Source organism: Hippoglossus hippoglossus, chromosome 19, assembly GCF_009819705.1.
Source record: "Hippoglossus hippoglossus isolate fHipHip1 chromosome 19, fHipHip1.pri, whole genome shotgun sequence".
Taxonomy (NCBI): Eukaryota; Metazoa; Chordata; class Actinopteri; order Pleuronectiformes; family Pleuronectidae; genus Hippoglossus; species Hippoglossus hippoglossus.
The window spans coordinates 1,799,213-1,811,747 of record NC_047169.1 but is presented as its reverse complement, the minus strand read 5'-3'; the positions used below and the strand labels follow the sequence as shown (position 1 = coordinate 1,811,747).

The 12,535-nt window shown below is 46.4% G+C and overlaps 1 protein-coding gene across 1 annotated transcript in view; it reads right to left on the bottom strand.

Annotated features, from left to right (window-relative positions):
- Positions 1–12,535, bottom strand: part of LOC117753027 (corticotropin-releasing factor receptor 1-like) — a 40,214-nt gene that overhangs the window by 18,782 nt on the left and 8,897 nt on the right. Inside the window, exon 5 of the mRNA XM_034570839.1 lies at positions 773–855. Coding sequence (XP_034426730.1) covers positions 773–855 — 83 coding nt within the window. The remainder of the gene's footprint in view (positions 1–772; positions 856–12,535) is intronic.

Sequence of the window (12,535 nt, the reverse complement as noted above, 5' to 3'; positions counted from 1 at the left end):
AACATTTATTTACTTCTACATTAATTCACTCACATCTCCATTTATTCATGTATTTATTTCTACATTTATTAACTTATTTCAAAATATATTCATTTATTTCTTCTATGTGTCAAGCGATCTGACTTCAGGACCTGAACCTTCGTCTCTGGCTTCATGTTCAACCTCGATGAACTTTGACCCACGACTTTCTCCTTTCACTCACACTACACCCAGCTCCCTTTTTAACATATAGACACAGACGTGCATGAATAAATACATGTAGACGTATATAAATGAATGAATGAATGAATATGGAAATACCCAAATAACCTTTTTTCATCACAAACTGTTATTATTGTTCCATTAATTACTGTATTTAACTGTTTTTCTATTTATACTCGTGTCCTGTATTTGTCCTTTATAACACATGAAACCCACCGAGCCTCAAACGTCCAGTAAATGGACGTTAAAGCAGCGATGCCAGCTCCTGTTAGCGGCACGTGCAGGACAGTCGTCGTGCGTTTGAAGCTGTTTCTCTCATGTGATGCTCGGGGACATTCGCTGCCGCGTTCACACTCATTTTTAACGTCCTCTCGTCGCCGCGGGCCCCAAGAAACCGAAGCCTGAATCCATATTTACTATAAATAAGCCTCGGGTGAAGCGGCGGCGCTCATCTCCCACAGCTAACCCCGTCCCTGCGGCTGCTGCCTTCAGATTAACGCATGGGGCTGTTTCATGCTTTGCCATGAAAAGCCTCATTAATCAGAGCATGTGCACACAAACGCACTCTTACCTCCTCCAGGATGGCCTTGCACATGGAGTAGTTCCCCTTCAGCGCCCACGTCCCGTTCGAGAGACAGTTCCTGTAAACGTTATCTGGAAAAAACAAACAAACAGGGAGCTGTTGTTAAAATGTGAGCGGAATCACTTTCTCGTGTGTTTTCGTCACTGTTTTAAAATGTTGTTAATGAATCTTAAGCCTCTCAGATCACTGGAGATGCTCAGGATGTGAATTCCTGCCGGCGCCGTGACCTTTTCCAGACTAATAGGGAGAGATATCATTAGAGGAAGTCGTGGAAAGCTGTGATGTTTCACACGTCGGCTGTCGGGACAGTCTCACACCCTCTGTTATTATTCTTTACATTCAGACGCCGTCACCTCCCTGATTCCTCCTCCACTGACCAAGTGTTCAACCCACGTTCCTCCGACATCTTCCTCAATCATTTTGCTGTTTTCACAAAAGATGTTTTCCTGCTTGTTTTGGGAAACAGGTCGACATCTTCCTCACATAAATGGCCCATCACTGGCAATTTCACTGTGATATTAAAATGGAGGGAGGAGGGAGGAGGGATGGAGGGATGGAGGGAGGAGGGATGGAGGGATGGAGGGATGGAGGGATGGAGGGAGGAGGGAGGAGGGATGGAGGGATGGAGGGAGGAGGGATGGAGGGATGGAGGGAGGAGGGATGGAGGGATGGAGGGATGGAGGGAGGAGGGAGGAGGGATGGAGGGATGGAGGGAGGAGGGATGGAGGGATGGAGGGATGGAGGGATGGAGGGAGGAGGGATGGAGGGATGGAGGGAGGAGGGAGGAGGGATGGAGGGATGGAGGGAGGAGGGAGGAGGGATGGAGGGAGGAGGGAGGAGGGATGGAGGGATGGAGGGAGGAGGGAGGAGGGATGGAGGGAGGAGGGAGGAGGGATGGAGGGAGGAGGGAGGAGGGAGGAGGGATGGAGGGATGGAGGGATGGAGGGAGGAGGGATGGAGGGAGGAGGGAGGAGGGAGGAGGGAGGAGGGATGGAGGGATGGAGGGATGGAGGGAGGAGGGAGGAGGGATGGAGGGAGGAGGGAGGAGGGAGGAGGGATGGAGGGAGGAGGGAGGAGGGAGGAGGGAGGAGGGATGGAGGGATAGGGATGGAGGGAGGAGGGAGGAGGGATGGAGGGATGGAGGGAGGAGGGAGGAGGGATGGAGGGATGGAGGGAGGAGGGATGGAGGGATGGAGGGAGGAGGGATGGAGGGAGGAGGGATGGAGGGAGGAGGGAGGAGGGAGGAGGGAGGAGGGATGGAGGGAGGAGGGATGGAGGGATGGAGGGAGGAGGGATGGAGGGAGGAGGGAGGAGGGAGGAGGGATGGAGGGAGGAGGGATGGAGGGATGGAGGGAGGAGGGAGGAGGGATGGAGGGAGGAGGGAGGAGGGAGGAGGGATGGAGGGAGGAGGGATGGAGGGATGGAGGGAGGAGGGAGGAGGGATGGAGGGAGGAGGGAGGAGGGATGGAGGGAGGAGGGGCCGTCTGCACGAAGCCTGACAAACGACGAGTAAAATTACTTTTTTTTTTTGTCGGCCGGCTGCATCACTGCACGGAAATGAAATTATCCGTAACACATTTCACATTTGTCATTTCACATTTCTAAAGATGAGGGAATGAAACTCATCAAAACGTCCGCGGAGGAAATGAGTCGCGGGAGGTCAGACGTGTTGGGAAGATGTTTTCCCGACATCACCCGCGAGGCAACAGGTGAAGCGGCTGGATCTCGCAGCCCGAGAGTCGAGCGGCGGACGTGACGACGGAGTGGAATCAGCTCGGATGGTGTCGGCTGTGTGAAACCAACGGGTCGGAGCGATTAGCAGGAGCTGAAGAGATAACGTCTCTCTCGGGTCAGGTTCTCCGTCTGACCATCAGCAGGGAGAGCACGTGCACTGAGTCGCTCGCACCCGGGCCGAGACGCTTCTCCCTGACGTGTACGGACAGCTGTGACCCTGCTCCGGAGGAGGGTCGTCTCCACGGGTCGTCGGGCACCGACTCCAGCGAGAGGGACGGTGGTGGAAACGATTCGATCTGGATCCAGAAGCAAACGCACGAACAACAATACAGAAACGTTCTATAACAAGCGGAGATGTTCTGCTTGAAAGGATTTTCACTGGACCTAGTTCCCCCCCCTGAGTCTGATGCAGTATTATTAGATATGACACTAATAGGTCGATAAAAAGGATCTGTCTTTGTGTTAACAGCATTTTACTGTTCACTTCTTTATATAGAGTCCAGTCCAGTGGTTCCCTGCGGGGGGGTCAGGGGGGGGTCGGGGCCCTCCAGAGGGTCGTGAAGAGGAAATAAAATCACAAATAGAAAACAATCATCTGTTGCATCTTTTGATATTTAACTGTAAATATGAAACACGAGTGATGCCTCTCGGCTGCATTTAACCACAACAACCTTTTCTTTTTCCACAAACTGTGTATGTTTGTTTTTCTTTACTCTTTTTTGCTCTTCTCCTCTCATGCCAAAGTCAAAATGTCATTATTGAAAGCATAAACACGCACGCGCACGCGCACGCACACAAACAAACACACAGCGCAGAGTTTCAAAATGTCATGGAGTGACGATCAGACACCTGGCATCCTGGCATTTGGAAACAGTCCCGCTTTCCCCATCAGCGTTATTACACAAGACGGACATGTTTAAACCGCTGTGTGTGCGGAGATAAGCTCCCTGAGACGTGGACCACCACAGGGAGGAAGCAGCTCGTATCAAACGCAGCCACATTAGTGCGCTCTCGTCCTGAGATGAAGGCAGATAACCCTAAATACATGTTTTAATAATGAGATTTTTAGGCAGGGTTAGAGATAAAACAGGAAGTGGGTTGCCTGAGGGCAATAATGTGCAATGAGCTGGGTAAAAATAGCATGTTGACAGTGTAAGGGAGCTGTCATCCCCAATCAAGATTACCTAGCTCGGGATATTCCCTAAACCCCCGACGCAATATCCTAGAGAGCTTTAAACTCTGTGGAGAATCTGTCGGAAGTCCGAAGTTAAGACCGACAGCAAAGTTCACCGACACACACAGAAGTCTCCGTTGTGTCGTACTTTACATTTTAAAAAGTATTTATTTTGGGATTCAAAACGTGTATTATCCTGAGGAAATGATTTCAGACTCGAGGGCTTCTGTAATTCTGCGATGTTATTTAAATCTAATCCACATGACGCTGTGCGATTGGCCCGAACTCTCCTCAGGCGCCACGGTCACAAACAATTAGAATTCAAAGTCACTTTATCACAGAGTGAGTTTTTAAAGAAGGAGCCGACGACACAAAACAAACATCACCGACGAGAGAAGCTCCCCGTGGCTCCGAACCACACAGACATAAAAACAGATACTACATCCCAACACTTCATAACAAAGTGTCAACGACGTGTATTTAATTAATACGCACATTTCCCGGCCTGGTGTTAATCCTCTTTGTGTTGCTAACAGTTGCTTTTAATTTGCCGTTGTCGTTTCCTGTCAGTTTGCCTGAGACGTGATGAAAGGAGTTTTACAGCTGAAGCAAATTGAGGTGGATTTAATTCCCATTTGTTAATTTGTGTGTTGTTGTCGGATCAGAGCTGCGAAACCCTGCAGACGACAGACTGTGAATAAAGACGTGGCGTCTCCACTTCCTCTCGCTGTGCAGAAACAAAGCCCAACGCGCCGGATACGGGCGACGCCATCTTGCGTTGGCGACGCCGGAGTTTGTGCAGCTGTGATCGTGACGTGGTATCGAGGTCCTGCTTAAACACGTCTCAGCCTGTTTTTATAATTATACTAATTATACATCTAAGTTCCCTCTGCTTCTCTCTAAGAGATAAGATAACGAGCTCCTGACTCCAGCTCCGAACAAGCAAGAGATGTCAAACGGTTCCTTTAATGATGAGTTCATTTAAAGTGGGAAAAGGAGAGAATCAGTTCAGGGAGTTGTGTGTTTGTGTTCTTCACTCCACGTGTCCGGTCTGGGACGTTCACACATGACATGTACGATATGAGACCTCGGTCGCGGTGCGGCTGCGTCCGGTTGCCGGGAGTCGAGCGCTGACGGCGTCATAAGGCATCATTTGCATTGGGTCACGAGCTCAAGGTCCCCGGAATATGTGCTGACTTCACGCGGCCGCCGCTGCCAAACTGCTGATGTGCCAGGATTTACATTACCGGCAGACAGGTTTGTGTCTGGAGGAGCTCAGGAGGCTCGGGGGCCTGGATTTGATTCCTCGCTATGTATCACATATATCGGTTTTAATCTTTGCTTAGTGGTCGGGCATTGTTATTTCTGAATGGGTGTCAAAAGCCAGGTGGTAAATCCTCCCCCCCCCCCGGCAACAGGAGCTCTGGGTTCATGTGGCGGGAACACATGGCACCGATCCAAGCTCCTGCAGCGATCCACTTTTCATTTTATTTTCCAAAACGCTGCGGAGCAACAAACGTCAGCGTACAGTGGGAAGTCTCTGCGGGTTGGAAACGCACAACAGAGCAGAATCGTTGCTGTAATTGCCGACCACGCACAAGCAAACGTGCTGACCCAAATATAGTGGCACACGCTCAGCGCATCAACGCGTCGGATCAGCGGCTGCAGCTGAGAAGCATCTTCCTGCTCCTCCTCCGTGTGGTGGAGGCTGTAATTAACTCGAAGCATCAGCAGAAAGACAATGACCTGTTATTTACACCGAATGAGTCAAACCTCGTGTTTCTGACTCGAACGCGGAGGAAAAGGAAACCGTGGAATCGTCTGAGATGTAACGTGATGCGTTCACGTGGTTTTTAAAGGGAAGTCGGTGTTAAAAGTTTTATGTTCTTTTATTTTTCCCTCATTATAAATCATCCGTGTTGATCCGTTTACAGCTGGATCTCGTTTCCTGTTATAATCTGTGTGGAGTCGTGTTGTTTTAGAGTCTCGGTCTGTTTGAGTCGGGCAGACGCTGCTTAAAGGAAATACCTGAAGAGGCACTAATCAATCAATCAATCAACCAATCAATCAATCAATCAATTAATTAATTAATTGATTGATTGTCAGGAGATTATTTCATGAGTAAATTATAATATAACGTCGCAGCTGAGCCAAGAAAAACCAGACAGCAGCTTAATTAGTGAAACGTTCCGCAGCGAAGCGTCCTTCATACCTGAGCTCTGAACACACGCCGCCCGGCTGCTCATGGAAAACTCTGCCGCCGCCGCCGCCGCCTCTTCCTCAGTAAACAGAAAGAAGCGTTTTAAGTTTATTCAGAGTGGAAGCGGGTCGACGCTGCACTGAGGGGAGCGGATGCCAGTTTTCACGCTGGCTGTGTTTTCTGGCTCGTTTGTGTTTGGTGCTGCAGAACGAGACGTCTCCAGGGTCTGAGTGTGCAGCCTGTTTCCAAATCTACAGAGAGGAGAATAATCTACTTTCATACGAATAAGAAAACACAATAAGACTTTGAAACAGGGGAATCTTGTTGTATGATATTAAAACACTGACCTGCTCCTGCTGGAACACAAACGAAGCAACAGTGGAAGAAGACGACTCATTATAGAGATAATAACTGTTTGGTACGTATGTATTTGGGGGGAAATTGGTGTAATCAATCTTTTTCTTGTTAATAAGGAGACATATGTTATTTTTTCTTTCCTCCCGTGTGTTGAAGTCTGTTTGTGTAAGTTGTGCAAAGTTAAAACGCCAAACGTCTGTAGAACAGGAAGCTGCTTCGTGCACAGAAAACACGGAATCTACTCAAACACCTCAACAACGTCCGTGCTGTTGTGATGTCACGTGACTCAATGCCCCTCATTTGCATAACGCACGCCCGGCAGCAAGTCGGACACGCCCCCTAAAGATTGTGAGCTTTCCATTTACGACTTACTCAAAACAGCGCAAGTTTAAATTTAACACTGTTTCTATTATCGCACAATGTATGAGCGACTTAATAAAACCAGGTCAAACGAGAACTGGGACATTTTCCTACTAGTGTCGGAAGCCGTTGACCAATCACAACAGAGTAGGGACAGCTGGCCAATCAGTGCAGAGGGTGGGTCTTAAAGAGACAGGAGCTAAAACCAAGTGTTTGAGCCAGAGGCTGAACAGAGGAGCTGCAGCGGTGGACAGTCTGAGGAAAGTGATGTTTTCTGAACTTTCGAGCATGAAAACACAAATTAAACTCATGAACCTGAGTTCGAGCAGAATTCGTCTCCTTTGAAAATCTAAATAGTTTTCTTCTCCAGCGTCGAGCTGCTGCGGCGCTGAAACAAATTTCCTCACTTGTCATTTTCCCAAATCTAACGAGACAAGTCGAACCCTGGTAATAAATCCCTGTGGTGTGGGTGTAATGAAGCTGCTTTGATTCTGCACTTTCGGCAACACACTGCATCAGTGTTTGTTAATGAGAGAAACTACGATGTGTATTTAGCACGACACCACAAGACGCAGGTTTGTGGGCTGTGACTCTTCCTGCAGGAGCCTGACTCCAGCCCATCGTCTGCAGGGCTTCTCCTTTCTGCACAGTCACCTGCGTCCGTGAATTAATATTCAACGCAGGCGCCGCACATTCAGCAAAACGATGCATCGCATTCTCAGTGAGTGAGCATGAGGCTGAGGCGGGCGACCGCTGTGCCACCCCACTGACCGCCAGCGCGGCTCTAAATAAAACCACCACCCTGTTCCCACTTTACAACTGGAGAGTCAGAGGAACGGGCATCCACACACATGCACACACACATGCACACACACATGCACACACACATGCACGTGCACAAACATACATATGAAAATCCCCCCGTCCTCCCTCCGGGGACCATTAAGGGAAAGTCAAGCTTGGCTAGAAAAGGCGAAGGGGTTTGCGGGTGGGGCGAGACGTGCAACAACATAGACGGTTACGCCAGGCTGAGTCACGGACTCGGAGGAGGGGGGGGGGGGGCCCCGGCGCCACGGGCACCTGTCATGAATCAGCCACTGATCGGTCTGGACAACGCCCCCCAGACGTCCGTCATTTCCTCCGTGCGAATGTTTGACAACATGTTGTAATCGTCAGCGAGAGCAGCACCGATATCGAGGAGCTGGGGCTGATCAGCGGTTTCTTTCTGCTGCTGCTTTAATGTTTTACACCTGAACGCACGTCCGAGGGAAACATCGAACCTTTTGTTCCGTTTCATTTACTTCAACCAGCAAATGTCCTCGTGTCGGTTTGATCAAATCTGATATTTAGTGATTTAATTGAAAAAACGAGAATAAAATCCTGTAGCTCGGCAACGAACGTCGGGGATTTGACCTGAATCTAATTTTGGAAAACCCAGCCTGGAATCCTGAATCATAGAACTGTTGCTTCATGGTACTGCTCTTCACAGCAGGGGTGTGTTCACACCTCAATCTATTTATAGCTGGTATTCAACTGAGGTTTGGATTGTGATCAGAACGAGCTTCACCACAGGAAAGTACAGATTCGCCCGAGATCGACTCAGACAAACCTCTGAGGAGGAGTTTACTGCAAATAAAGACACGTTTCCACTTCCTGCTGTACAAAAACATATAGATATAAATAGAATATACAGATACATGAGTATTTCAACCTTTTTGTTTGATCTGATTCCACTAACATGGAGGAGGTGAGGTTTGTTGCAGCCGGTCACCAGGGGGCGATCAAGATGTTTAGGCTTCACTTTTGGGAGCTGATATTTCGCCCATATATTTCTCCGCAGAATCGGGATTAAAGATCCGTTGAATCTTCCCGTGGCCTCGTCTCCTTGTCTGCGGCTGAGAGGTTGACTTGTGTCCTCGTGCACCTGAACCCTGCAGTGATCTCCCTCTGGACCTCCGGACGGCAGCGGCTTCCACTCAGGCTCCTAAGTGCCCACTCCGGACTCCGGGCTCGGCGCTCTGCCCTTGTCTTCACCTAGAGCCACTTGTTTCTGCCCTAATACGACTCAGCCACCACTCGACCTCGCATCACACTTCACTGGGATTAGCTCTGGAGCCTGGTTCGTCTTTATCTTTACTCATCTCTCCTTTTTAAACGTGTAGAAGTTTGATTTCATTTGTGTATTGAATATGTTCTTGTTTATATTAATACTATTGAAACATATATATTTGTAGATTTGACATTTATATTTTTTAAATTGAATCATGGGAGGGAGAAGCAGGATATTATCACCATTACTACTACTTTGTGTGATATGTTTATTTTTACTTTAAGTATTCATGTTTTAATTTATGGGTCTCTCAAAAGGAACCTTGAAATAAATGTATTATTATAATTTATTATTTATTATTACTAGTGGGGGTAAGATAATAATAATCATCTATTGCATCCTATCTCATTACAATAATACAAATATTTAAATATAAAAAACATATGTATTAAAATTCATTTATGAATTATGTATTAAAACTAAAACAATCACCACATGAACAAACGATATTAATTATATATATTACAACAAGACGCGTCCAATAGAACCAGAGGAACTGATAGTAACAGATAATAAAATGTAAACTCAGTTTAGAGCATTTTCCACATTCTTCAGCGACAGCTTTGGCTCAGACAAATAAAAATGATTGTCATGTGGAGAAGTTTTAAATTTCAAGGCTGCAGTTTTCACCACCTCCACTTTTCATCCAATCACTGAGCTGGAAACGATGGACGAGCGTCCTCTGTCAATCTCCCCGACGAGATCCAACATGTGGTCGAGGTTAAAATGAGTCGCTTCAGCAAACACGAGGTATTAGACTGAGAGAAATGCTCGGGAATAAATATGAAAAACTATAAAACTCAATGTGCAGCTCAGGTGGAATCATGGAGACAGAGTAAAATACCTTCTGTGCATGAGAAAGACTCCAGAGTGAAACTCCTGTTTACAGATGTGTTCTGAGTTTTCACGATTTCTGTGTCGCTTTAGTCGATTCCATAACTTTCCATAACTCTCACGCTGGTCTTCAATACGCTTGATTTGCATCTACTTCTATTTATCTTGCGTCTCTTTGTTGTCACTTCTGTTCCCTCTGTGATTGTTTTGCATCTATTTATAGTCATGTTGAGGCCCCTTGTAGTTTTGTGTCTCTATGTGGTCGTCAAATATTCAGAGATACACAAACCAGCGAAGTGCTTCACGTAAAATAAAGGAAAACGAACGTTCTGGGTTCTATCTCTTCACCGGCTCGTTCCCTCACTGGGTCGTGAACCCAACACGCTCCAACTCTTCTGCAAACACAACGATGAAATGATTCGCATCTCTTTCCCGTGACTTTCCAGCGAGTGAAACAAACCTTTAGCACAATAAAACAATCAGTCCCGGTGGTGAGGTCATCGATCAGTGGAGCTTTCAGGGTATTTGTTGGTATAATTATCTAAAATAACCTTGTAACTGATCGATAAATTGTTAGAACTCAACCCGAGGGGAACATGATGACACGGACAAGTTTAACAATCCGTCCACTAGTTGAGATATTTAGAGATTCAGTGAAAATTAAAACGTGTGCGGCTGCTTCATCAGACTCATTCTGACTTTTGAACATTTTTGTGAAAGAGAAAACTTCCACATCGAGTGTCGTCGTCGTTACACAACATCCTGACGGTCGTCGTCAAGTGATGAAGATTAAACCTTGAATCAAAGCTGAGAATTCTCTCAAATATAAAAGCAAATTGTTCAGTAACAAAAACAACATTTTATGATCTATTAGCTGACGAGATGAAACAAACATTTCAGGTGGTTTGTCACATGAGCTTCCTTTGACCTCGCTCATGGGAAAATAATAAATATTTCACAATGACTAGTAATTCATTCATGCTAATAATACACCCAAAGGTTAAAGCAGCCATGCTTCATTTGTCATGAATGAGTCACAACGAGGGAACAATATCACGGAGGAATCCAACGTTCAGAGCGAATCAGCGTTAAATTGTCATGAAGTAAAAATGTCATCGTCTTGTGTCCCGAACTATTTTTCTACCTTTGTCCTTTGCTGACAATGTCCCCTGATGGGCACTCGTCTATTTTAAAAGCTTTTAGGCTCCGCTCGAATCGAGATTATGTTAATCCTGAAGGTGAAATGAACCTCGCAGTGTCAAATCACTGGTGAGCTGCGGCTGAATTACAGCCCGGTTCACTCACTCCCTCTCCACCGAGTCCTGGGGGGGGCGGGGGGGGGGGGGGGGGGGGGGGGGGGGGGGGGGTTTGGACTTTAAATTACCAAGGAAACACATTGGCTTTTATCTCGTAAATTTACTTAATTGTGTTTACTGTATATCCCCGGGTGGTGTTTGTTACCTTCAGAGTGCTGCAGTGCCCCAGATAGATACTGATCGCACGCTGCCAGGAAGACGTTTTCAGACCTACCTGCTCAGTAACTGTGTAAATACAGGAGGTTATTAGTTTGAGGAGTCGTTCGTGTACATTGTCTGAATGAACACATGAATTAATCATGGGTCTGATGAATTATAGAACTTCTGCATCACTCGGCAGAAAGCTGAATTTGTATGTGCATTAATAAATCTAGTTTCATTAACTTTGTGTTTGCTACATTTTTTTCTTTCTTAATCCTTAAAAATATCAGTACTTTAAAGTGGGAGTGGGTGGGGGGGGGTCGCTTTGTGTTTATAAGACAAGACGGTTATAATTCGTAGATTTTCCATTTATTTCCATTTCATAACTTTAAGTTTAAGTTTGAAACCAGGCCGAGCAGCCGCGAGATGAATCGTGACCGTACAACATTTGATTCGGAGCAAAATAAATAATGGAAAACAGAATAAAAGACGGAGGTTTAAGACGCTGTACATAATTATTTAAGAGTGAGGGAACTACACATCCCACAAACCATTGCAAACGACTTCCAGTTTAACCTTGTTGTTGATATAGTGCGTTATATCGTAGTTTGTCTCGTAGAGTTTAGCGTGGTCACCTAGCGTCGTAACGCTGAACGATCCGAGCGTAGCCAACGCGACGTTTCGTGGTTGTGGTGAACATTTCCATGGTAACAGCGAGCTCCACCAATCATAGCCGTCGCTACTACAGCTGAGGATTGTGGGTAGTGCAGTGCTGCTCCTTGACATCCCGAATAAAACACAGTTGATATGATATGACTTGGGGCTTCTACGGGAGAATGTAACATCGTTTAATGATCGACCAACAGCTAACGTTAGCATTGAACCACTTCCACGTTATCCTTTGATACTGTGACCTGACACACGACCTGGATCACGACGGTAGGTTACGACCTAATTCTGTAGATAACAGGATTTCAGCTTCAGACCCTGAGCTTGTCAACAGAGGAAAATGGCCGTTGTGAATATTGGCGAATAGCTAATGTTACAAATAGCTTCCGTGAAAGGATGATAGGCTAAAGTGCTTGAGCTCGTTTTTGCTGGTTCCAAGTGACCAAAACACCATTTGTTGCAGATTTGAGCTAAAAAATTTGCACAAAACATGAGATTCAGACTAGAAGTGGACAAACTGAAATTTTGACCTGAAGATGGCGCTATATGAAAGTTCAGGGGATCTTCAAAGACTGAATGTTTGCATGACAATTCACAGCAGTAAGGACACATCACAAGAAAAATATTGCCAGCAGGATTAATCCTCAGGAGATGATGAATGTCTGTAAGACGTTTCATTACAATCCATTCATCAGTTGTTGAGATATATTAGTCTGGATCAGACACTGCTATGAAATATTGATTTTTACCTTTTTGGTCAAATTGTTTTTTTGTAAGCGAGCGATGGACGTGATTTACGGAGCAGGTCAGCTTCCTGTAGCTGCTCGATGCCACTTGAGGAGTTCGACCTTCGTGG